This window comes from Chelonia mydas, chromosome 10 (assembly GCF_015237465.2).
Source record: "Chelonia mydas isolate rCheMyd1 chromosome 10, rCheMyd1.pri.v2, whole genome shotgun sequence".
In the NCBI taxonomy this organism is placed as follows: domain Eukaryota; kingdom Metazoa; phylum Chordata; order Testudines; family Cheloniidae; genus Chelonia; species Chelonia mydas.
In genome coordinates this window covers 45,465,288-45,490,541 of record NC_051250.2, presented here as the reverse complement: position 1 = coordinate 45,490,541, position 25,254 = coordinate 45,465,288, and the positions used below count along the sequence as shown (strand labels likewise).

Genomic DNA, 25,254 nt, shown 5'->3' with positions numbered 1-25,254 from the left:
CTCTCTCTCAATGCCCTCCACCACCACAGGCTAAGTACAGTTCTACTGCCCTTTACTCGTACAATAAGAACAACAACATTTCATTACACCTCCCCCCCCGCCCCCCCCGCATTCAAGTGATTTGTAACCCAACCCCAGCCAAAATCTATCACTTGGGCAACTCAGCTCTGTTTGCTGGATACCTAGGTAGATTAGGTGTGAATGTAAATACAATCTGGTCCTGAAGCCTTTCCCCCCCAGCCCCCAGGTCATCACTGGCTGTCAGGGAGAGCTCATTTAGACTTTGCTTACAAATCATAATTTGAAATTATTAGGTTGTCCAACATCACCAAAATGAATGCACTGACATTGTCATAAACAGCTGTACAAGGAAGCTAGTCGATGTTCATACTTTTCAAATCTATGATACTTTTTCAGATACACATATTTTATCCTACACTGTATATGCTTTTAAAGTGTGTATTAATGTTTCAATTTTAATTCAAATTTCCAAACAATCACTAAATTGGCAACACTGCATGTAAGTAGTTCACAAAACTTGTGATTTCATCAAAAATGATGACTAGTTTGTTTGACCAGATCTATTATCCATAAAGACATGTTGACTGGTATTAAAATAGAGGGAAGATATGAGAACTTATTTAGCACAGAATCAAGATGTTGAGAACAAAATTAGTCAAGGATCAAAGAATATGAAGAGAAGACATTCTTAGATTACCTAAATACCAGTGCTAGGAGTCTGGGTAACTAACAAGAAGAATTGGAATTGCTCATTTATGAACATAAATTTGATTTTGTTGGTATTGCTCAAACCTAGTGGGATAATTCCCATGATTGGAATGTGAAAAGCAAAATAGGCAAAAGGGGAGGGTGAGTGGCCCTCTATGTCAAAAATGAGATTACCTATTTCCAAGTCACTGATAACTCAGAAGAAAATTATTTTGAATATGTATGGATCAATGTCCTAATAGATAAAGCACAAATGGTGTATTAGTTGGTGTCTGCTACAGACTACTAAATGACTAGGGAACAGAATGACCATCTCTTTACCCACCTATCTTCAATATGTAGGAAGAAAAGCCATGTGATCATGCAGACTTCAGTTTGAGTGAAATATGCTGGAGGTCTCATGCTGTCAGTACTAAAACACCTTTGGAATTTCTAAACATTATACATGCCAGTTTCCTAACTCAAAAAGTGTTGCAGCCAACACGGGGGAATTCTTTATTTGACCTTGTCTTGACAGGTAAAGAGGAACTGATCACAGAACTGAAAATTAATGGTACTTTAGACAAGTGATTATGACTTGATCACATTTATATTGTGCAAGCAGAATAAAGTCCAAACAAGTAATATATATATACCTGGTGCTTTAAAAGGGCCAATTTCACAACACTGATGAAACAATTATGAGCCAAACCAGTTGGGAGAAATTTAAATGTAACCAGAAAAAGGTGAATGCTTATTGGGAATTGTTTAAAACCACCTTACTAGAGACCCAAAAATCCACAATCCCATCACTGAAGAAGGCCATACTGGTTAAAAAACTGACATAGTTTAGAAGGGTAATGAAGGCAGCTAAAAAAATAATATAGATAGATAAATAAATGGAAGAAAGGGGAAGTTGATGGTAATAAATATAAATCAGAAGCTAGGAAATGTAGAAAATTGATAAGGGAAGCCAAGAGACAAAAGGAAAAATCTATGGCCAGAAGAGTTAAGGACAATAAGAAAGTGGTTGTTTTAAAACAATACTCGGAACAAAAAGAATCCTGACAATGATATTGGTCCATTACTAGATGGAAATGGTAGAATTATCAATAATAATGCAGAAAAGGCTGAGGTGTTCAATAAATATTTCTGTTTTGTATCTGGAGGAAAACATGATATAGTCTCATCATGTGGTGGTGAGAACACTCTTTCCACTCCAGTAGAATCAAAGGGACACCAGGTAAAATCTATGGTCAGCAGAATTAAGGATAATGAGGAGTTTTTAAAGTATATCAGGAACAAAAAGAATCCCAACAATGGTATTGGTCCATTACCATGTGGAAATGCAGCAATATTGATAATAATGCAGAAAAGGCCGAAGCGTTCAAGAGATATTTCTGTTCTGTATTTGGGAAAAAACAGATGTGATACGTCTAACATTGATGATGATTATGATGATAACACTCTTTCCAATCCACTGCTATTTGAGGAGGATGTCAAACAGCAGCACTAAAGTTAGACATTTTTAAATCAGCAGGTCCAGATAACTTGTATCTATAGTTTGAAAAGAGCTGGCTGAGGCGCTCGTTGAACCACTAATGTTGATTTTCAATAAGTCTTGGAATACCGGGGAAGTGCAAGAAGACTGGAAGAACGCTCATTCTGTGCCCATATTTTAAAAGGTTAAACAGGACGATTCCCATAATGATAGGCCTGTCAGCCTTTGCATTGATCCTGGGCAAGATAATGGAGTAGCTGAAACGAGACTTGATGAATGAAGAATTAAAGGAGGGTGATGTAATTAATGCCAGTCGACATGGGCTTATGGAAAATAGATCCTGTCAAACTAACTTGATTTCTTTTTTTTTTTTTCTGAGATTACAAGTTTGGTTGACAAAGGTAATAGTGTTGATGCAATATAATTAGACTTTTTTAAGGCATTTGAGTTGGTACCACATGACACTTTGATTAAAAAACCTAGAAAGACAAAATTAATATGGCACTCATTAAATGGATTAAAAGCTGGCTAACTGTTAGGTCTCAATGTAAATGTAAATAGAGAATGACATGGAAGTGAACATAAAATTATCACTGATAAAGTTGGCAGATGATACAAAAATTGGGGGAGTGGTAAATAGCAAAGAGGACAGGTCACTAATACAAGATCGATCTGGATTGCTTGGTAAACTGGACACAAGCAAACAATGTGTGTTTTAATATGGTCAAATGTAAATGAATACATCTAGGAATAAAGAATGTAGGCCACACTTACAGCATGGAAGACTCTATCCTGGGAAACAGGGACTCTGAAAAAGATCAGGGAGGTGTGATGGATAATCCGCTGAACATGAGCTCCCAGTGCGACACTGTGGCCAAAAGGGCTAATGTCATCCCGGGATGCATAAACAGAGGAACCTTGAGTAGGAGAAAAGAGACTATTTTACCTTTGTCTTTGTCACTGGTGTGACTACTGCTACAATACCGGTTCTGGTGTCCACAATTCAAGAACGATTTTGATAAATTGGAGAGAATTCAGAGAAGATTCATGACACTTGTTAAAAGATTAGAAAGCCTGCCCTATATTGAGAGACTCAAGGAGCTCAGTCTATTTAGCTTATCAAAGAGAAGGTTAAGGGATGACTTGATCACAATCTATAAGTACCTACCCGGGAACAAATATTTAATAATGGGCTCATCAATCTAGCACAGAAAGGTCTAACACCATCCAATGGCTGGAAGTTGAAGCTAGACAAATTCAGACTGAAAATAAGCTGTAAATTTTTAACGACAGTAATTAATCTTTGGAACAACTTACCAAGGGTCGTGGTGGATTCTCCATCATTAACATGTTTTAACTCAAGACGGGATGTTTTTCTAAGAGATCTGCTCTAGGGATTATTTTGGGGAAGTTCTCTGGAACTGTGCTGTACCGGAGGTCAGACTAGATGAGCTCTGGTCCCTTCTGCCCTTGGAATCTGTGAATCTATGAATTAATTATGCTGCCACCCTTAACTTTTTTACTGAGTGCATCCCATATCAACCTCTCCGTGATTTTGCCTAAAGTCTGAGTCACGCTAACCAGCTGATAGGTACCTGAACCAGTGTTGGAGTCCTAAAAATACAAGTGCTGGAACACAAGTCAGTGGGAGGCCCCGGTAGGGAGCAGAAGATGGATGGTAGTGGGGGAGCTGGGCAGAGCAGGGGATAAGGACAGTGCAGGGTGCTGGGAGAAGCCCAAGGGAGCAGGGTGACTCCTCACAGAGCCCATCCCATCCTGCATCCCCCCTACCTTTGTGGGGCTCCTGATCCCTGTGAGGGGTTCTGCTGTCCAGGTGTCCCCACTACCCAGCTCCCAATATTGGTCAGCACCACAGTGAACTGCCAGGTCCTGGCTGCAGCATCCTGGCTCCCTCTGTGCTGACCCGCCACCCAGCAGTCTCCACCTGGGCCTGGCACCCGCACCTGACAGCTTGGAGGATGCTCTGCAGCCATGGAGGGAAAGGAGACACTTAGACCAGGTCCAGCAGAAGTATCACAATGCTGTTCGGAATCTTAAGAAAGTGCCAGGACAGCGTTCCGGCACGGCTCAATGCTGACCGGAGCAGGATCTTATATTGCTGAGGCCAAGTCATCACCTGCCAGGTTGGGAAGGAGTCTCATTAACAGCCATGAATGGTAGAAAGTGTCACCCACGGATGCTGCTGTGAGAGCTTAGTGATAGCAAGGCACCCCGGAGCCTTCTGCACTGCAGACTGCCCTGACCAACTGGGGGTCTTTTTCTCCAACCAGAGGAGATGGCAGGCTCCTGTAGGAATATTCCTCAGCCATTCAGCATGACCTCCCTCCTCCTTGGGGCTAACTTCAACCAGCTGCTGCCATTGGGCCAGGTTGGGGACAGGATGTGATCATGTGTGGTGAGGGACAAGAAGAGTGTCAGTGGCATATTGCTGGCACTGAGCCCTTGTCATCTCACTGGAGGGGAAGAAGTGATCCTCATGCTCCCGGGAGTTCCTGCAGCCACATCACTTGGCCAACTTGCTGTCTGGTTCTTCCCCTGCAGGGTGTTCTGGCTGGCCGTTCTGGTTGGTCTGGTCACATGGCTGATTCTGGACACCTCCAAAAGGCCAGAGCAACTGATTTCATTTGCTGGCCTCTGCGCATTTGTTCTGTTCCTCTTTCTCTGCTCCAAACACCATGCTGCAGTAAGTGGATGTGTTTCCTTTGGGTTCTGCACTTCCATGAAGGAAGGACTGGCTTGGGCCAATGCTGCAGATGCTGCTTCTCCATGGGAAGCTCTCCCTGACCAGCTCAGCTCTGGCTTGTCCTAGGGGCTGAAGGCAGAGGTTGTCTCTGGGAGCATGCACCCTCTTGTACTGTTTGCATTTGTTATCTCCTGGTGCCCCATAGAAGAAGCCTCTGGTGCACCAGCGGAAAAGGGGGAGGGCGCCCAGCCAGCGGAGCTCACTGGTAGAGATCAGAGCGGCAGCATGGCCAGAGAACAGAGCATAGGCCACCCACTCCTGAGCCCAGATTCTGGCTCTCCGGGTGACACGCCTCTAAGCTTGGGCAATAAATTCCCCATCGCCCTCCACCTGCAGTGGGGACAGAAATACTGACCTCAGGCCAGAGTTACAAGGGGGTCAGGCACCCTTAGATGCAGATAGGCACCTAGTGGGGTTTACAAAGCACCTAAGTGAGTTCAGCGCCCAACTCCTATTGACTTTTAACCTCACCTGTTTAGGTAATCTTGAAAATCCCACTGCAACATTCCTAGCTGCAACATTAGGTGCCTAAATACCTTTGTAATTCTGCTTCCCCCCCAGCCTGTTTCTTGTTCAGTAGGGTCAGGCTCTGATCTGGGTCACAGTGGTGCAGGGCCATTGACAGGAAAGCTCCTCTGAGAGTGAGCCTGGCATGTGTGCAAAGGGTGATATGTCCTTACATGGAGGAATTGTTCCCCTGGCACTCATTCCCTGATTTGCATCATCTCGTTGCCTGTCTCCCTGGTCCCTTCCTCTGCTCTCTCTCTGTCTGCCCCTTGGTTTCCTCCCATTCCACCTCCTTAGCCCGCTTTTTCAGAGTGCACTAGAGCCCATGGGATATTCAGAAAGCCCTGCCTCTCACTGGGCGGGGCCTGGTCAGCCAAACAGAGGTGGGAGCTCACTCTGGACTGGAGGGACCCCTTCAGAGAAGAGGGGAAAGTGCATCTTGCAAGAGGCTCCCTCAGCCCAGCATGGTGGGGTCAATGCTCACATCCCTCACCTTGTCCTACCTGCTGTCTGTTCAGAGGTTTCTATGGCACCCATCACCATGGCAGCTAAGTGCCTGCTGACTCTTCCCTTGAAATGACAGTGGGGCTTGGAGTCTGATATGACTAACAGATGCTAGAGTGGAAAGATGATGGGACTTAAAACATAGGGCACTGCTTTGGTCTTGGTCCCAGGTGTCCTGGAGAGCTGTCTTCTGGGGCCTTGGCTTGGAGTTTGTTCTTGGCATCTTTATAATCAGAACGGATCCTGGATTCGAAGCATTCCAGTGGCTTGGCAATCAGGTCCAGGTACTGAGTGCTCTGCTGCCAGATGGTGGGGGAGGTTTGAGGTGGAGCGGGGAGAGGGCATGGAGGTGAGGTAGGATGGGCGTGTTTGGAGTCGATGGAGATGCGTGTGGAGGTGGGAATGGGGTGGGTGGGGATGGGGGTGAGGCTGGGGTGAGGTTTCGTATGGAGGTGGGGAGGGAAGGGGAAGGGTGGAAGATCAAGGTAAGGCTGGGGCTGGAGTGGAGGATGGGGGTAGGGTGGAGGTGGGGCCAGGTGAGCAGGCATGGGGCTAGATTCTAACTATTCTTTATTGCTCAGGAGATGGAAGCTTAAGCTGGTGTTGGCCAATAGCCTGAAGGGAGCTGGCGAGGCCGTCACGGGGACCTGGCATGACTAGTTGTTCCCTTAACTGTAGCAGGAAGCCGGGCAAGGAGTGGGCCTGTCTCTGGGCAGGAGTGGTGCAGGGAAGCAGAGGGAGGCTGAACAGTTCTAGGGCTAGGACTAGTAAAGTTCCTTGTTCAGTGTTAGCAGAAAGCGGCTCCCTCTGTCCTGGGGCCCCACGGGCGCTGGCCCTTCTCTCATGTTGGTTCCCATAAGCTTGTCAGTAAGTGGGGGCTCCCCAACTCCCGTGGCCCTCATTGTCCTGGCACCCAGGAGGCAGCCTCCCACCCTGTTCCCTTTATCTGGGCCTGACTCCTTGCCACAGAGACCCCAACTCCGACACTGCCATGAAGTCCCTGGTGGCTGCTGGAGCCCTTGCCTCCAGATCATTTGTCAGGCCACTGACACTTCCCTTACACTCCTGGCTCTCCTCCAGTACCCCCTCCTCCACTCTGTCCAGGGCAGAGGCTCTAGAGGCTTCCCCATGCCATGCAGTGCACACTGGGGCAGGATGGATTGTTGCTGTGATCCCCAGGCAGGGCTAGAGCACTGTGTGGGGGAGGGGGCTTGTGGGGTTTCCCTGTAACGGTCACGGCTGAGGAGGCCTTGTGGCATATTCTCCTGGGCATTGCTCCCCAACATATACCATCTCCCCACACAGACCTTCCTGAGTTACACCACTGCTGGCTCCAGCTTCATCTTTGGAGACACACTGATCAAGGAGGCCTTTGCCTTTCAGGTCAGCACGTGGGTCATGGGGAGGACAGTGGGTGTTAGGAACTAGATTTCCTCTGGCCTGGATCACCCTGCCAGGCCTACGGGGAGAGGCCATTGGCACCGCCCAGGAGAGGGGAGCATTAGGTGCAGAGCAACCCTGGCTCTCATTCTGCCACTCTGTGCCTGTAGTGAGAGCTGGTGCTGTGAGATCCCCCTTCTACCTGGCATGCAGCCCTAGCACTGCCGGACCTCTGGGCTCATGGGCCATCCTGTGGACTATTCTGTGCTCTGCGATTCTGCACCACGCCATGCCCAGCTGCAGGCACTGGGGCGAGATGTGGGGCTTCAGCCTATGCTCTGCCACGGGCTCCCAGCAAGCCCTGCTGGGCCCCTGTGCTGACCCTGTGCGCTGGTGTTCTGCCCACAGGCTTTACCAATTGTCGTGTTCTTCAGCTGTGTGATGTCCATTCTCTACTACGTTGGCCTCATGCAGTGGCTCATCCTGAAGGTAAGACCAAGCCCTGGGTCTCGGGGGATTGCAGCTCTGGTAAAAGGGGGGATTGATGGTAGGGCCTGCTCCTCCCACCTGTTGCATGAGGCTGTACAGGTCTTGGTGCCCCAGTGTTCATGTCACTAACCAGCCTGTCCCCCTGTTCCCCCTTGAAATAACCTAGACTTTGGTGGGTGAAGCCCCTGCCAGGGCTACGTCTGAGAGGGTACCCGGTTTAGCCAGCTTGCTAGGAGCCCCAGCTCGTCGTGCGGCGCCCACCCATGTCCCAGGAGCTCCTGGCACTGGCAGGCTGGGGCAGCAGGACTGCTTATGAAAGGGGAACAAGTGGCTGGAAGCTTTATATTAACATAGGACTCAGCCCCAGAGTGGCTGCCCCCGAGCTCTCGGGAGCTCCTGTGGGGCTGTGCAAAGCCCTGGTACCAGAGCACTCATTCCTGTATCTCTGCCTCAGCCACACGTCTTGGATCTAGGCCCACAGCCGGGCAGGGTCTGGCCACGAGGGGCAAAGCCTTTGTGAAATGTCCTGGATTTGTCCTGAGGCTGAGCCCTGCCTGCTTCCCTGCAGATCTCCTGGCTGCTGCAAATCACCATGGGTACTACGCCCACTGAGACCCTCAGCGTGGCAGGAAACATCTTTGTAGGACAGGTAAGAGCTGCTGGGAAGCAACTCAGCATCCCTCAGGCTGGGCAGCATCAGGACATGACCACCAAACACCTCACACCCCCCCGCGAGGGGCAGAGTGCCCCCTCCCTCCCTGCCTGTGGCCTCTAGGTCCCTCCCAGTCCCTTTGGAGGTACGTGTCTCAGCCCCATGATGGAAGCCAGGCCCCATGTCCCATTTCCCCTGTCAGAGGGCAGGCTCCTGGGAGGCCCTGCTGCAGTGTGTGCTATGGACCACTCTAGCCTGCTCACGGCTCCAGAGGATGCGCTCAGACATCCCCCAGATCCCTGGGGAGACATGAGCCCCTGGGGTAACACTGTGGGGTGAACCCCCTCTGCCCAGGGCACAGCTGGCCAGGGAAGCATCTCTTGTTCTGCAAATCAGCTGGAGCTTCATTGCCTTTTCCTGTGGTGCAGACAGAGGCCCCACTGCTGGTCCTCCCCTACCTGGCGGACATGACGCTCTCAGAAGTTCATGCAGTGATGACCGGGGGCTTCGCCACCATTGCCGGTAGCGTGATGGGAGCCTACATGTCCTTTGGGGTAAGTGCAGCAGTCAGCACCCAGACTCCCCTCCCTCAGTGCAGGCAGCGATATCTGGGCAGGGCTGCCACCCAGACAAGCCGGTTTTTGGCTTCTGTGTCCGGGCACCATTTAGGGTGGCCAGGTGCCTGGTAAATGGCACCTGAACCAAAAGTCTGGTTACCATGGGGTGGAGAGAGGCGCCGGATCATCCTGCACCAGCCCCTGCTCAGCTGCAGCCACCTCCTACCTGCAGGCAGGCTCCTTGAGACAATCCAGCGAACAATGGGGGCGGGGCCTTGGGGGCAAGAGGTGGAGAAGTTGGCGGGGCCTGGGGAAGAAGCAGAGAAGGGGCGAGGCCTTGGGGCAAGAGGTGGGGCCTTCGGAGTCAGGTTACCAGCAATTAGAAAGGTGGCAATGCAGTATCTGGGCCTAGGCTTCTCGCAGCATGTATGCCATAGGGTCTGCGCTGGGGTCTTAGCACGTAGAGGGACTGGCAAAAGAATTGCCATGGGGAGGCAAAGGGGCTGGGGGGCAGGTAGGAGACAGACCTGCCCTCAGCCAGTGTTAGCCGATGGCCAGGGATGTTTGGTGAGGTGCCAGCTATGCCCGTTTTATACCATCCGTGACTTTAACCGCTAGGACGCACTGTCCCTTCGCGGCGGGCAGCCCGGGCTAGGCTGACGGATGCCCCAAGGTCCTAACCACCCGTGACTTTAACTGCTAGAGCTCAGAGCTCCTTCGCAGCGGGCAGTCAACACTGACTGACAGGTGCCCCAATGGCAGCACTAAGAGCCTCTCCACACCCGTGACTTTAACTGCTAGAGCTCAGAGCTCCTTCGCAGCGGGCAGCCAGGATTGACTGACAGGTGCCCCAAGAGTTTGCCCCGTGGAGGCAGCACAACTCAACGCTAGGCTCTTAGTACTCTCACCTAATGGCCAGGCTTTATAGCCAAAACGGCTGAGGTTCTTTAATTGTGTTGGCTGCTTTACAGTAAACCAGAGAAACAAGTCAGGCTTATGCACAATGGTTACCAAAATTTATTAAACTAGATTCTAATCATGTGGTTACAAAATTGCTAGTGCCTACTTATTTAAATGTAGAGATGTTACACACACAAACAAGTTACAAAACTGAAGCCACCATCCCAAAGAAAGAAAACAAAGTATAGAGCTCTATTTCAAAATACGTGTACACTAAAGATAGGAGATCAGGTGTGGGTGCTTCTTACCCTCCTTGCATCTCTCGATTCCAGCGGTGCCAAGCCAGGATCGGTCACTCAATTCCGCGGAAAGACGAATAAGGGACAAGGCTTAGGGACCCTCTTAGCTGCAGAAGCCTTGGGAGGCTGTCACTTATCTGACCAGCAGATAGATAGTGAAAAGCACTCAAAAATCATGGTGCTGTAGGTCCCCTACTTATATCTCTGTACTCCTTTATTCTCTTTCTCCTTTCTATGCTAAATTGGGGCTGGTCTGTCGGGGTGACGCCAGCTCTCGCAAGAGTAGTTCACACTTGCAAGGGAGAAACAATAAGTTTCGACTACTGGACACTTCTTTTATCAGGGTAAATATTTTCCCACCTAGGATGTTGGTGTGTGTGCATCATGCTGTTTTAGTAAGGGCTAAGAGCCATGTCTGTCACAGGGCCTCTGCCTGCTGTGAGCCTAATCGTTGTATATGTTCCCAGAGGCACATTGTCACAGCACACCTGTGCTTCTCACAGCTTCAAAGGCTGTGCTGGAATTTATGTTGAGTGCCCTGTTGTTTTGGCTCCCGTGTGTTTCCAGCAATGCTGGTCTGAGGGGGGGGGGCTGGCTGTCTGGCTACAGCCAGATGTAAAGTTTCCCAGGATGAACCTAAACGGCACCCGAACGGCACCCATCCACAGCCCTGCCTGCGCTGCCATGACAGCCAGCAAGCCCATCCCATGGGGGCACTCCATGGATTTCTTTGGCTTCTCTCAGTGTGGGCTCAGCCCTGAGGATGGGACAGAGGCTGCACTGAGCAAGGCCAAGGTGGCATAGAGTCTGAGGCCAGCCCATCTAGGCTGTCCGTTATCACAGGCCACTTCCTTGTGAAACTCAGCAACCGGAATTAGACCAAAGTATTACAGCCTTCAAGGGTACATTTACTCTGCAATTAGACCCCCGCGGCAAGCCTGTGCCAGCTGACTCAGGCTTGCGGGGCTGGTTAATGGCGGTGTAGACGTCTGGACTCAGGCTGAAGCCTGGGTTCTAGGACCCTGAGGGTGGCAGAGCCTGATGTGTACACTGCAATTACATAGCCCTTTAGCTGAAGCCCTGGAAGCCCAAAGCCAGCCGCGGGTCTCTCATTATAGTGTAGACATACCCCAAAAGACTAAACTATTGTGTGCCACAGTCTGTGTCTGTGCTGGCAGGTATGGTACAGAGCTCCCCTTGCTCTGACCTGTGAGGGCAGAATATCTGATCTCTGTGTTTGGGAACTGCATGTGCCAGGGCTAGGAGACTGTGTCACCTGGATTCCTGTAGTGTAGATGGGCCCTGGAGACGCACAGCTAGGGTCAGAGCTCAGATCTAGGGGGCTCACCCAAGCCTGGCTCTTACCAAGAGCCATGCTAGCCAGGTCCCCGCTTGAAGCTGACTGGAGATCCAGAATGGGGTCTCTTGGATGCCCATCTTGAAGCCTGTAAGCACAGCTGCTGCCATTCTAGTCCTGGGGGCAGCTGAGCTGAGGCTGGGGGTGGGACATGTGCAGTCAGGCCCTAGGAATGGGCTGAGCAATTGGGCACACAGTGTGTGGTGGAATCATCTAGCCGACAGCTCCCTTCCTAGCCATGGTGAGAACTAGGGGTGTCCATGGTTCTCCTGTCACTGTTCGCCTGCCGCTCACACCAGGGTCCCTGCAGTATTAGTGTGCTCCGCGCTCTCTGAGCTGGGGGCACGTGCATCCTGCTGGCAGGCACTCCTGCACACGCTTCGCCAGGGCTGACCACTGGGAACGTCCCCGCCGTGTGTGCTGCAGATTGACCCTTCCTCGCTGATCGCTGCCTCTGTGATGGCTGCGCCCTGTGCTCTCGCCATGGCCAAGCTGGTCTATCCGGAAGTGGAAGAGTCCAAATTCAAGAGCAAGGAAGGCGTGAAGCTCAGTAGAGGGTGAGTGATGCGGTGCTCGGGGCAGGGGGTGCTAACACCCAGCCGGCTCAGGCGAGACTCCCTTGCTCTAGGGGCAGGTGGCAACAAGGTGACTCACAGTTCTGGGAGCCCTGAGAAGTGTCACAGCCCCACAATGCACTGCCTGACCCTGTCCCCACCCCCCAGCCTGACCTTGCCCCCAGCCCTTCCCTGTCCTGTCCCGCCCCACACCGCCCTTCCCTGCTCTGCCTGGCCCTGCCCCACCTAGCCTGGCTCTGCCACACCCTGCCTTTCTCTGCCCTGACCCACCCCACCCTTCCCTGCGCTCCCTGCCCCCCCGGCCCTGCCCCACCCCTCTATTCCCTGCTCAGCCTGGACCTGCCCTTCACTGCACTGCTTTGTCCTGTTCTGCCCAACCCTTCCCTGTGCTGCCTACCCTGCCCCATATTGCCTGCCCCACTCTGCGCTGCTTGCCATATCCTGAACCCGGCCATGCCCTACTTTGCCTTGCCCCGAACCTACCCTACCCTGGCACAACTGTCCTTGACCAACCCGGCCAGCCTGGCTCCGTGCACCTTGCAGACATGCCACTCCCATGCTGTGCTTAGCCCTGCCTCAAGACCTGCAGCATGTCTCCCGAACAATGCTCCCTCCCAACACACCAGATAACCACCTCATCTGCCCATTCCTCCTGCACTGTGCCGTGAACACTGGGTTCCGACTCAAACATTCTCCTCTGGGCTACACCAGCCCTGCCTTCACCCTGCAGGTTGACAATCGATGCACCCCAGCCCCCAAGTCCTTTTAAAGTGTCCCCCTGTGGTGTCCAGCCCCTGATCACTGGATACCCACAGAAATCCCAGACCCTCTGGTCCCAAAGGAGCAGTGTCCCCTAGTCAGCCTACCAGTCCTATACCACACACAGCACTTGAGGAAAATTATAGTAAAAAAAAGGAAATGTATCTAAGAGAGAATAGAGAGTCAAACAGAAACAAGTGTGAGTGATGGAAACTAGTGGTTACAAACAACAAAATCATAATTGCGACCTTGGACCTACATTTGCAATGGGTTCCCATCCCTAGCTTCTCACCCCAAAGTTCGGTCTTCTGCAGCACTTGCTGGCCCCAAGGAGGCAGGGCTCAGTACAGGAAGCATCCCGCTCATCAAGGTACTGCCTCAGTGAATGGATGCAGTCTTTCCCCACCCTGTAATACACTGACTCAGTCCTTTGTCTCTGTTCCCAGACAGGCCCAGCCCCTCGCTGCCCTGTCGTTCCTGGTCACTGCCTTGTGGTTGCGAGGTTTATAGTTTGATGGTTTTCCATTGACTTGCCTGGGTTGTTTCAGCAGTGCATAGCTGAGACATAAACAAGCTGATGTAATCAGCTAGCCAGGGAAAGGCCATCTCAAGAAATATGAGTCCTTCGTGACTCTCTTTCACTGCAAGACCACAGGGATGTAATTTTCAGTATAGTTACATTAGTCCTTCTCTATTACCTGTCCATGCATCTCATAGTGATCTAGAGTGCCAAGAAGTGACCTCACATGCTGCTCTTTATGGATCAGTCCCATGATAACAGTGTATTATTAGGTTTCAGAGTAGCAGCCGTGTTAGTCTGTATTCACAAAAAGAAAAGGAGGACTTGTGGCACCTTAGAGACTAACAAATTTGAGCATAAGCTTTCGTGAGCTACAGCTCACTTCATCGGATGCGTTCAGTGGAAATTCCACTGAATGTATCCGATGAAGCGAGCTGTAGCTCACGAAAGCTTATGCTCAAATAAATTTGTTAGTCTCTAAGGTGCCACAAGTCCTCCTTTTCTTTTAGTGTATTATTAGGTATAGTGAGTTTATCAGGTCTGACATGAGCTGCTTTTAAAGAACAGTGAGCTCTCTGCCAGTTGGCACCACAGGGGTCCCTCGCACTGACCGCTCTCCTTGTACCACCAGGGCTGAGCAGAATATCCTGGAAGCTGCCAGCAATGGTGCCGCCGCCTCCGTGGGGCTGGTCGCTAACATTGCGGCCAACCTGATCGCCTTCCTGGCTGTGCTGAAGTTCATCAATGCTGCCCTGTCCTGGTTCGGGGAGCTGGTGAACATCAAGGAGCTCTCGTTCCAGGTACTGCCACGCCAAGCACCTGGAGGCAGCCCCACACTCGCAGGGACTCGCCCCATTCTGCGATCCTCATTCCGCCCTCTCCCTTGCCCACTGCAGTGCTTCCCCTGCACCACAGCCACCATGCCCCTTTCTCCCATGGCCTTCACCTTCTCCTGAAAGCACTCTGCCCGCACTCTGCATGCCGCCCCGCCCCCAGCTCAAAGCAGAGCAAGAAGCTGCCCCTCCTCCCGCCTAGGGTTGCCAACTTTCTAATTGCACAAAACCGAACACCCTTGCCCTACCCCTTCTCTGAGGCTCCACCCCCGCTCACTCCACCCCCCCCCCATCACTTGCTCTCCCCCACCCTCACTCACTCATTTTTACTGGGCTGGGGCAAAGAGTTGGGGTGCAGGAGGGGTTTGGGCTCCAGGGTGGGGCCAGAAATGAGGGCTTCAGGGTGCAGGAAGAGGCTCCAGACTGGGGCATGGGTGTGGTCTCTGGAGTGGGGCTGGACATGAGGAGTTTGTGGTGCAGGTGGGGGCTCCAGAATGGGGGGTTTGGAGTGTGAGGGGGCTCCCGGCTGAGGCAGGGGTTTGGGGTATGGGAGTGGGTATGGGCTCTGGGCTGGGGGTGCTGGTTTGGGGATAGGGCCACTCAGTCTGCCCTGGCTCCCCTCCACCTCCGTACTAAGGACTCACATTTCCACCTCCTCACCAGCCTGGCTCCCCCAGACCCACATCTGGGCCCGTCTCCCAAGCCCCTCCTGCTGCCTCAATCCTGAGCTCCTGGCTGAGAATGTCTGCCGGGGGGGGACTTTGTACTGTGTCCAATATCTCCCTTCTCCCACCCAGTCCATCTGCCTGAGCCCAGATCAGAGGCTCTGTCCTTTGAAAACCTACATACCCCCCAAGAATGGCCCACTCCCCCCAGACACATGCCCCAACCCAGCCTCCCGGCAATGCCAGATCTCACTGCACTGTGACCTCCACACAGCCAGACAGCTCCCATCCAGTGAGCTGGAGCTTGTCTTATGCCACATGCAGCTGCTGGACATGGGATGGCCCTGCCTTCCCACTCTCCAGGGAGGGTCTGAGTCCTGCTAGTGCCAGGCAGCCTGAGAGCGCCTACCACCTTGTCCACCCTGCCCATTTCAAAACAGGCCTCAGAACGGCTCCAGGCCCAGCAGAAAAGGTGCCAGATTTGTGACAGCTGTGTTCTCCCACTGGGCACTCAGGGGCAAATTGCCCCAGGTCAGCTGTTGGGGGGCTCTGGCCAAAGAGGCAGAGCAGGGTGCAGAGCAAAGATGGGGTTAGGAACCTGAGCCTTCCCCAGTCCTGCCTAGGGTTGCCAACTTTCTAATTGCAGAAGACCAAACACCCTTGCCCCGCCCCTGCCATGCCCCTTCCCTGAGGCCCCACCCTTGCTCCCCCCTTCTCCAAGGCCCCACTTTTGCTTACTTTCATCGGGCTGGGGGAGGGATATGGGTTGTGGAAGGGGATGAAGGCTCCGGCTGGGGGTGCAGGCTCTGGGGTGGGGCTGGGGATGCGGGGTTTGGGGTGCAGGAGGGGACTCCAGGCTGGGGGGGGGGGGGCTGAGGGGTTTGGAGTGTGTGAGGGGGCTCTGGGCTGATGCAGGAGGTTGGGGTGTGGGAGGGGGCACAGGCTCGGGGCTGGGGGTATGGGCTCCAGGGTGGGCACTGAAATTAGGGGTTCAGGGTTTGGAAGGGGGCTCTGGGCTGGGGCAGGGGGTTGGGATACAGAGTGCAGGAGGGGCTCAGGGCTGGGGTAGGGGGTTGGGTCACAGGAGGGGTGTTGGCTCCAGGCGGCGCTTACCTCAGGCGGCTCCTGGGAAGTGGCCACATGTATCTTTGCCTCTTTGGCTCCTAGGTGGAGGCACAGCCAGGAGGCTCTGTGTGCCCACAAATGCTGCCCCCACAGCTCCCATTGAATCATAGAATCATAGGCCACGGAATCTCACCCACCCACTCCTGTAACAAACCCCTAACTTATGTCTGAGCTATTGAAGTCCTCAAATTGTGATTTAAAGACTTCAAAGTGCAGAGAATCCTCCAGCAAGTGACCTGTGCCCCACACTGCAAAGGAAGGCAAAAAACCCCCAGGGCCTCTGCCAATCTGCCCTGGAAGAAAATTCCTTCCCGAACCCAAATATGGCAATCAGCTAAACCCTGAGTATGTGAGCAAGACTCACCAGCCAGAAACCCAGGAAAGAATTCTCTGTAGTAACTCAGATCCCACCCCATTGGCTGCAGTTCCTGGTGGCGCTCGGGGCAGGAGCAGTGTGCGGAGCCCTCCCGGTTGTGCCTCCGTCTAGGAGCCGGAGAGACATGTGGCTGCTTCCCAGGAGCCGGGTACAGAGCTTGCCTATGCCACCAACCATACTTTTAATGGCTTGGTCAGCGGTGCTGACCAGAGCCACCAAAGCCCCTATTCAACCAGGTGTTCCGGTTGTAAACTGGATGGACACCTGGCAAGCCTAGTCCTGCCATGTGAGCACAGAGAGGCTGTTACCCCCTAAGCCATGAGTTGCCTAAGATAGAGCCAAACAGGGGTGATGCTTTCTCCTGCCCCCATTAGGGGTCTGCTGCAGCACAGCACCACCAGGAGCCCAGCGCAGGCTGGTGCTGGGCAGGAGGGTGGTATGCAATGGAGCAGCTGGGGGCAGGTTGTGGGTCAAACACACATCGTTGTTAACCATCTCCGGGGGGCTCTGTCCCAGATAATCTGCTCCTACATCCTGATGCCTGTGGCCTTCCTCATGGGGGCAGACTGGGCAGACTCACCTCTGGTGGCTGAGCTGCTAGGTATCAAAATCTTCCTGAACGAGTTTGTGGCATATGAGCAGCTGGCAACGTACAAGAAGAACCGGCTATCGGGGCTGGAGGAGTGGAGTGGAGGTCGCAAGCAGTGGATTTCGGTGAGAGCCATGAGCTGCCACGCTGGGGAATGGGCTGAGCAACTCGGGGGGACTCTGTGTCTGGGCAGAGGGAAATAACAATCTGCCAAGCATCTCAGACTTCCTTGCCCAGACAGGGCTAGCCTGGCCCTGCATCAGGCTTGAGGCAGAACGAGAGCCATGGCTGCCCGGCAAGGGCTGCAGGCTCCCTGGGAGTGCCAGCTGCCAGCAAGCAGGGACAGGTGTCTCTGATTGCTCCCAACACGAATCCCCATACTCCGTCTCGGCAGGTCCAGGGGCCACACAGACAGCGCAAAGGCTGCCCCCGCACTCGCTGAGCTGCACTTGCCTTGGCAGACAGGTCAGGGCCTGAAAGGCCAGGGAGAGCAAGCCCCTGGCCCAGGGTAGGTGCTGCCATGCACTGTGCTGTTCCTCTGTGCTCAAAGGAGAGGGAAGGGCCATTCAGCACTATGGGATTGCTCAGGGTCAGCTCCGGGGCCTTGGCTTTTCTGTGCTATTGCCCTGTGAGGGGCTGTTGACTGGTGCACACAGGCTGAGGCCAGCAGGATCAGTGGGGGGGGGAATCACTGGGGGTGGCTCCCCTGGGGACACATCTCCACAGTGCCTCTGACCTGCTGTTGTGCTGTTTAGATGCGAGCTGAAACCATCACAACCTTTGCCCTCTGTGGATTCGCCAATCTCAGCTCCATTGGGATCATGCTGGGAGGACTGAGTGAGTTTGGAGCACGACGGGATGGGGAATTGAGAGCAGGGGTGAAGCCTGCAGTGGTATTGCTGGGGGAAGATCCCCTGACCGAGATCAGGGCCCCATTGTGTCAGGTGCTGCACAGACCCCGACTGAGACTGGGGGGCCCTGTCTTTCTGGTGCGGCACAGATACAGTGAGTTCCTACTTCAAAGAGCTCACAATCTGCATGGACAAGACAGACTGGTGGGAGGAGAAAGAGATGCCAAGAGGGGCAGTGGCTGGCCTAAGGTCACCCAGCTGCAGAGCTGGAATTTACCAAAGTCTCCTGATGCCCTGTGCCCAGGCCCCATTCCTCCCCTTTGTGATTATACTGGACAGTGCCTTTCCGTCCTGCTGGGGGAACTCTGCATCCCAGCCCAGTGGGGGTGAGGGTGGAAAGGGCAAGGTTTAGATTGTTGAGCACCAAGTAATTGTATCCTAAAATCACTAAAACCATCTAATTGAGAGAAACAAGAAACGGGAGGCCAGCCCTTTCCCATTGTTCTCACGGCCAGTCCAGGGCTCTGACTCCTACAACCTAATCCCGGGGGCTCTTTTACATACTTAGATGATACCACAGTTAAAACAAAGCACAAACATCCCACTTGTTAACCAGGGTCATTCTATTATTAAAGAAAGGAAAAGAAAACATTAAACAGTGCAAAACAGAACACAAATGATCATGCTAGTGCCTGCTACGCACTCCAGACACGCTCCGGCTTGGAGGAGACAGGAGATACTGGGTCTCCTGGGTCTGTGGGGAGAAGAGGCTGTGCAGGCACTGCTACAGAAATGATCGACACCTACAAGCATCCTTGGCGGATACCCCACCACCACCCACAACAGCACCGTTGATACCTCTGAGGAGCCTGAGTTACAGGTCCCTGCTGTGAACAGTGAGGACAGGAGGTGGTGGATGAAGAAGAGGAGGAGGAGGAGTATGCGGCACAGGCGGCCGGGAGATCCAACTGCACAGCAAGCCAGGACCTGATTTGACTCCACTACAGTCCAGCCAGTCCCACCAGTCGAGCACGGGCAAGTCCAATGCAGGAGAAGGAACCACAGGTAAGCACCCCATGTAGATAAATTTTGAATTACAGGGATGCCTCCCAAAATAGCAGGACACCATCTTTTGTCTTTTCATTAATTTACTTGTACTAGAAGAGGCCATGGTACAGCAGAGAGGTAGAGTAGCTAACTGCTTTTCAGTCCTCTCTAGAGTTAGGCAGGGCGGCCATGTGGAGCTGTTTATTTATGTACACAGGGATGTCCCTTGAATCTTTCTGGGATCTCGATGACATTTCCATGGAGGTCCTCTGCAATCCTCTGCCGAAGGTTTCTAGGGAGGGCTGCCTTATTTCTTCCTCCGTGGTAGGACACTTTCCCATGCCACTCAGCAATAACTTCAGCAAGCACCATTGCAGTATGCAAGTTAGCAGCATACAAACCCGGGTGGCTTCAGGATGCCAGAGCAGCTGTGAGCTTTATGCTTTTGTTATCCTCAGGAGTGAGATATCAACTAAAATCACCCCCGCCTGTGGAAAACGGTGCCAGTATTCAGTGCAGTTGCCCTGCACTACTAGAATCATGCGTCCAAGCAATTCTCTCCTCGTGTCCCAACTCCCAGCATGCCATACTTACTGTGGCTGGTGCTGTGACAGGTGCCATGTGCAAGCCATCCCAAGCTGAAGTAAGAATGTAGTGCTCACAACTTTTAGGGACCAAGGAGAGTGAGGTCTGCATCTTAAGTTTTGCTTTTTGTAGTGAATATGCTGACAATGGTACCTGTGTGTGTTATATCTGCAGCTGCTGCTCTTGCAGCCTTCAGGGTCACGCCCTCCACTCCCACAAAACAACTGAGCCCAGATAAGAAGGAGAAAGAAGATGACTCGGGATGATACATTCCAGAAAATCCTGTAAGCCAGTGCTGCATCAGACCATGAGCACAGGGCCTGGAGGATGAACATTGTGGACAGCCTGGAGAAGGAGAAAGGAGAGAGGAGAAAAGCCCAGGCGTCCCAGCCAGAAAAGGAGAGGGAGATACACCAAGATACAGTGTGGCTTCTCAGGCAAAAAAGACAGATGCTGCGGACTCTGGTGGACCTGCAGTTTCAACCATCCCATAGCTGCCTCCTTCTGCAGCTCATTGAGAACTCTATATTGAAACCTCCCTATACCCCTCTCAACATTCCACGTAGCACAAAGGGTCACTGCACTATCCCTACCATTCCAACCTGGGGACATTAAAGACAATCACAGCTTCTCATATGCTGACCTATGAAAGCCACGGTAGGCGTATGTGTAGCTGAAATGGACATGAATGTTCTTTTCCCTTCATCAGTTCTGGTCTCTTAATTTATTTATTATGCTTTCATTGAGATTTGTTTTAAAATTGAATGTGTGTGACGGGATCAAGACTCACCACCGCTGGCACCTCCAGCTGGATGTTCCAGGAATTAGCTCTGTCTGCTGCGGGGCTTCCTCAGCGTGTGGGGTCTTGCCCATTGTCCGTTCGGCTGCCCTGGGACCCGCATTGCTCCCTGCTCAGAGGTGTCCACTTCAGGACACTGCCCTTCGGCAGTGCCCACTATTCCAGACTCACCCCCTTCCGTGTGGGGGTTAACAGCAGTCTTTGGGACTTGTACCTGCCTCAGTGGCCAACCACAACCCAACCCCACAACCCTTAGTTCAGGGGCAAGTTGCAGTCTGTATTGGCCATCATCTTCTGTGGCCAGGTGCAGTCTAAGGGTGGAAGGGGTGAGGGGAACCCAGGCCCACCTGCTACTCTGGGTCCCAACCCAGGGACTCTTTAGCGGCAGCCTCTTTCTGCCCTCCTTCATTCCCCTCTTGTCTGCCTATTCTTCCTTGGGCCACTTCCCCTTTGGCCCTGTGCACCTTCTTGGCCCTTTGTATCAGGGTCTGCAACTTGGCAGGTAATGGGGCTGGAGCTCTCTCCTGCTCCCCCAAGCCTGCCCAGCACTGCTCTGTCCAAGGTCCTTGCTTCAGGAGCCTGTCCTTCTCCCTCACTAATCAGGGAGGGACTGCCTTCTTTTCTGCTAGGCAGCCTTTATATAGGGCCTCACCTGGCCCTGATTGGCTGCCTCTTCCTTTCCCTGATTGGCCCTCCACAGGCCTTTATTGATTGACTGCTGGTCTGCACAGCCTCAGAAGGCCTGTTCCAGCCCTTTTCTCAGGGGGTGGGATGGTCGCCCCACCACAATGTGGTTTTCTTTTTGCACTGATTTTGTTACAGAGTAAAATTCTATTACTTGGAACATAATTCATCTCTGTTAGTTCACAACATATACTGCTGACTGCTCAGCGGTTCTGAAAGCACCCAATTACTTGTTACTGTGTAGTGTCATACAACTCACTCAGAAACAAAATTAATAGGTGTGTTGACAGTGTTATATTCCTATATGTTCAGCAATCACCACATGATTCTTACCAGGCCAAAAAAGAGCAGGGCCAGGTAGAGCACATTACAACCCCACAGCACTTCTCTGGCTCACTGTTAAAATGGCTTTTCAAAGCCTCCCTGAGCTGTATAGCTCTGCGCTAAGCTCTTGTAATAGCCTTTGTATCTGGCTGTTCAAATTCAGCAGAGAGCTGCTCCACCTCCACCCCCAGCCAAAACTTTTCCCCCTTTGCTTCACAGATATTATGCAGGACACAGCAGGCAGCTATAACAATTGGGGTATTTTTCTCACTAAGGTCCAATCTTGTGAGTAAACAACGCCAGCAACCCTTCAAATGACCAAGAGCACATTCGACTGTCATTCTGCACCTGATGAGCCAGTAGTTGAATCATTCCTTGGTGCTGTCAGGTGGCCAGTGTATGACTTTATGAGCTGGGAAGCAAGGGGTAGGATCGCTATTCACATTTCAACATTCCCAATGGTAATCTGTCAGTCAGGAAAGAAAGTCCTGGCTTGCAGCTTTCCAAACAGTCCTGTGTTCTTACAGATGCGAGTATCATGCACCTTCCCTGACCAGTTCACACTGAAGTTGGTGAAGCATCCCTGGTGATCCACCAGCGTTTGCATAACCATAGAAAAGTAGCCCTTTCTGTTGATGTACTCCGTGGCAAGGTGGTTTGGTGCTAAAGTAGGGATATGCGTGCCATCTATCACACCACCGCAGTTTGGGAACCCCATTGCTGCAAATCAGTCCATGGGCTATGTCCTGCACATAGCCCAGAGTCACAGTCCTGCCCAGCAGGAGGCAATTAATGGCCCTGCACATTTGCATCACAATGACCCCTGCAGTGGTTTTCCCAACTCCAAATTGATTTCTGACTAACCGATAGCAATCTGGTGGTGCAGATTTCCACAGTGCGATTGCCACTCGCTTCTCCACGGTCAGTGCAGCTCTGTTTGGTGTCCCTGCACTGGAGGGCTGGGGCAAGATCCAGGAATGTGGCCTTGTGCATCCAGAAGTTCTGCAGCTGCTGCTCGTCATCCCAAACCTGCATTGTGATGCGATCCCACCAGTTAGTGCTTGTTTCTCGGGCCCAGAACTGGTGCTTCACTATCTGCAGCTGCTCCATGATCACAGCCAACAACCTTGAATTGGTTCTCGCTATGTCACACAGCAATCTGTCCTCCAAGGAATCGTCACGTTCCCCATCCATTCAGTTCTTCTTACAGCTCTTCAAATACTCCAGGATCGCGTGCCCTGTGCTTACAATGTTCACAACAATGCAGATGTATGCAGCCTCCAGGCTTCTGTCACAGGCGGCAGACAGCGAGGAAGGCCACGTGGGTTTGTGGGATTTTGAAAAAAGCGGCGAAAATTATGGAATAGAGATAACAGTACGGGATGGAGACAGTTGCAAACTGGGCAGTTGACCCCATGCTCCCAGTCCCCCCTGCGCAACTCGTTTTGGCTCCATCGTGCACTGCCAGATCTTCCCAAAAGACAGCGTGCTGGATGGTGGTGAGATGGTGGGATGCCTATCCATGGTGCACTGCACTCTGCATCGATGCAAGCACTCCTGGTGAGTACATGCATCGTGGACACAAGGAGCCAAGTATACATGTGCACAAGCGATATACTAACTGCAGCCACTGCATGCCAATGTAACATGAGTCAACATAAGTTTGTGGTGTAGACATGGCCTCTCTCCTTTCCAGGATCATGTGGTCTTACTATTTGGTGATTAACAGGAGAGACTGTGAACTTTGTAAATTACTGCAGCATTTCCATATCCCAGTAAAATCATTTACCGGAAAGTTTAACTCTAACCCCTTGGCAAGACTTTTGGCTACTTCCATCTCATCATGTTGAAGTCTTGGTTGTCATCAGACTGGTGCCTTCTTGAGTCTTCCCTGTTCTTAGCTGTCTTTTTCAGCTGCAGTTTTTTTGCTGTTCTGAGTGTGTGTTCGAAGGTGAGAGCAGAGAGTTTGGTACCCTTTTCCTCTCATAATTTTACAGGAATGTTAAGACACACCTTCTTAGGGCTGGATTGGCTTTTAATATTCTCTGCTGTCCTTGCACTGGTTCAGCGCTTTGTGGGTTGCTTTTGGTGATTCTGTCGGCTCCTGAATATGTGTCTGTTTAATGAATATACAATGCAAGTCTAGCTGCCTTTGTTCTTTTGTGGCAGGAAAGTCTCACGTAACCTTAAGGCCTGGTCTACACTAGAAAATGAGGTCTACACTGGAAAATCCACACCCCTGAGCAGCGTAGTGAAGCCAACCTAAGTCCCTGTGTAGACAGTGCTAGGTCAACAGAAGAATCCTTCCATCAGCCTAGCTACCGCCTCTCAGGGAGGTGGATTACCTACACCCACAGGCACAGGTGCTGACTTTCCAATGTGCTGGGGGGTGCTTGACCCCCCCGGCTCTGCCCCAGGCCCCACTCCCACTCCACCCCTCCCCCTAAGGCTCCACCCCTGCTCTGCCTCTTCCTGCCCCTTCTCTCAAGCCCCCACCCCACCTCTTCCCACCCGTGCTCCGCCGTGCCTCTTCCCACCCCATTCTGCCCCCTCCCCTGAGCGTGCAGCGCCTTCACTCCTCCCCCTTTCTCCCCAAGCGTCCTGCATGCTGCGAAACAGCTGATCACGGCGGGAAGGAGGCGCGGGGAGAGAGGGGGAAGCGCTGATTGGCGGAGCCCTCTGGCCAATGTTCCCTCTAATTTTTGACAGGCCGCGTGGGCAAAAAATTTCTTCTGTGCAAATTTTTGACAGGCCATGTGCGCAAAAAATTTCTTCTGTGCAAATTGTTGTGCTTTTGTGTAAATTTTTGTGCACGGGGTGTTTCGCCATGTGTGCGGTGTTTAGGATCTGTGTGCGCGTGCACACGCGCACAGCTTAGAGGGAACAGTGCTGCTGGCAGGCGGGAGGCACTGGGAGGAAGAGAGGAGCTGATGGGGGGTTGCTGGTGGATGCTCAGCATCCACCACTTTTCCCTGTGGGTGCTTCAGCCCCAGAGCACCCATGGAGTCGGTGCCTATGCCCGCAGGTGAGCCCCTCCTGTTGGCATAGGTATTGTCCAAACTTGAAATGCTACAGTTCTCCTTCACATTTGAAGAATGAAGATTTTAGAGTGTTTATAAAAGAAACTCACCTTACTCCTTGTTTATGGTTCTGACAAGACATGTCTACACATGACATCCCTTTTTGGTCTCAACACCCCTTTGATGTCAGGACCTAAATAGCTGCACGATCTGTTGTTTCAGAATAAACTATATTTTTACAGTTTGCATTCCGAGGTGCCTGTGGAATGCTCCACAGAATGCATCAGTCACCACTAGACCCCCAGCCCCATCCTGCAGATAGCTGGCCAACAGCAAATCACATCGAATATCAAGCTGCATTCCAAGGGTCATAAACATGATGCTCTCTCTCGACACTTGGCTTGTCTCTGTGGGGCAGAAAGCAGGTGCCTCCTGGAATTCCTTTGATTGGGTTGAATATCTCACAACATAATGAACTAACAACATAAGCATGTAGTGTAATAATTAGGGCTGTCAAGCAATTAAAAAAATTAATTGCTTAATCACACTGTTAATAATAGAAGACTGAGTGGACTTGTAGGCTCTAAAGTTTTACATTGTTTTATTTTTGAATGCAGTTTTTTTGTGCATAATTCTACATTTGTACGTTCAACTTTCATGATAAAGAGATTGCACTACAGTACTTGTATGAGGTGAATTGAAAAATACTATTTTTTTTTACAGTGCAAACATTTGTAATAAAAAATAACTATAAAGTAAGCACTGTACACTTTGAATTCTGTGTTGTAATTGAAATCAATATTGAAAATGTAAAAAAAATCCAAAAATATTTAGTAAATTTCAATTGGTATTCTATTGTTATAAGTGCGATTAATCGCGATTAA

At 51.7% G+C, this 25,254-nt stretch overlaps 1 protein-coding gene across 1 annotated transcript in view; it reads left to right on the top strand.

Moving 5' to 3' along the window:
- The window catches only part of LOC102931628 (sodium/nucleoside cotransporter 1), a 48,493-nt gene that overhangs the window by 14,463 nt on the left and 8,776 nt on the right, over positions 1-25,254 (top strand). Inside the window, exons 6-15 of the mRNA XM_043523945.1 lie at positions 4,772-4,913; positions 6,155-6,268; positions 7,290-7,367; positions 7,773-7,853; positions 8,422-8,502; positions 8,934-9,059; positions 12,045-12,175; positions 14,104-14,272; positions 16,988-17,185; positions 17,816-17,897. Coding sequence (XP_043379880.1) covers positions 4,772-4,913; positions 6,155-6,268; positions 7,290-7,367; positions 7,773-7,853; positions 8,422-8,502; positions 8,934-9,059; positions 12,045-12,175; positions 14,104-14,272; positions 16,988-17,185; positions 17,816-17,897 — 1,202 coding nt within the window. The remainder of the gene's footprint in view (positions 1-4,771; positions 4,914-6,154; positions 6,269-7,289; positions 7,368-7,772; positions 7,854-8,421; positions 8,503-8,933; positions 9,060-12,044; positions 12,176-14,103; positions 14,273-16,987; positions 17,186-17,815; positions 17,898-25,254) is intronic.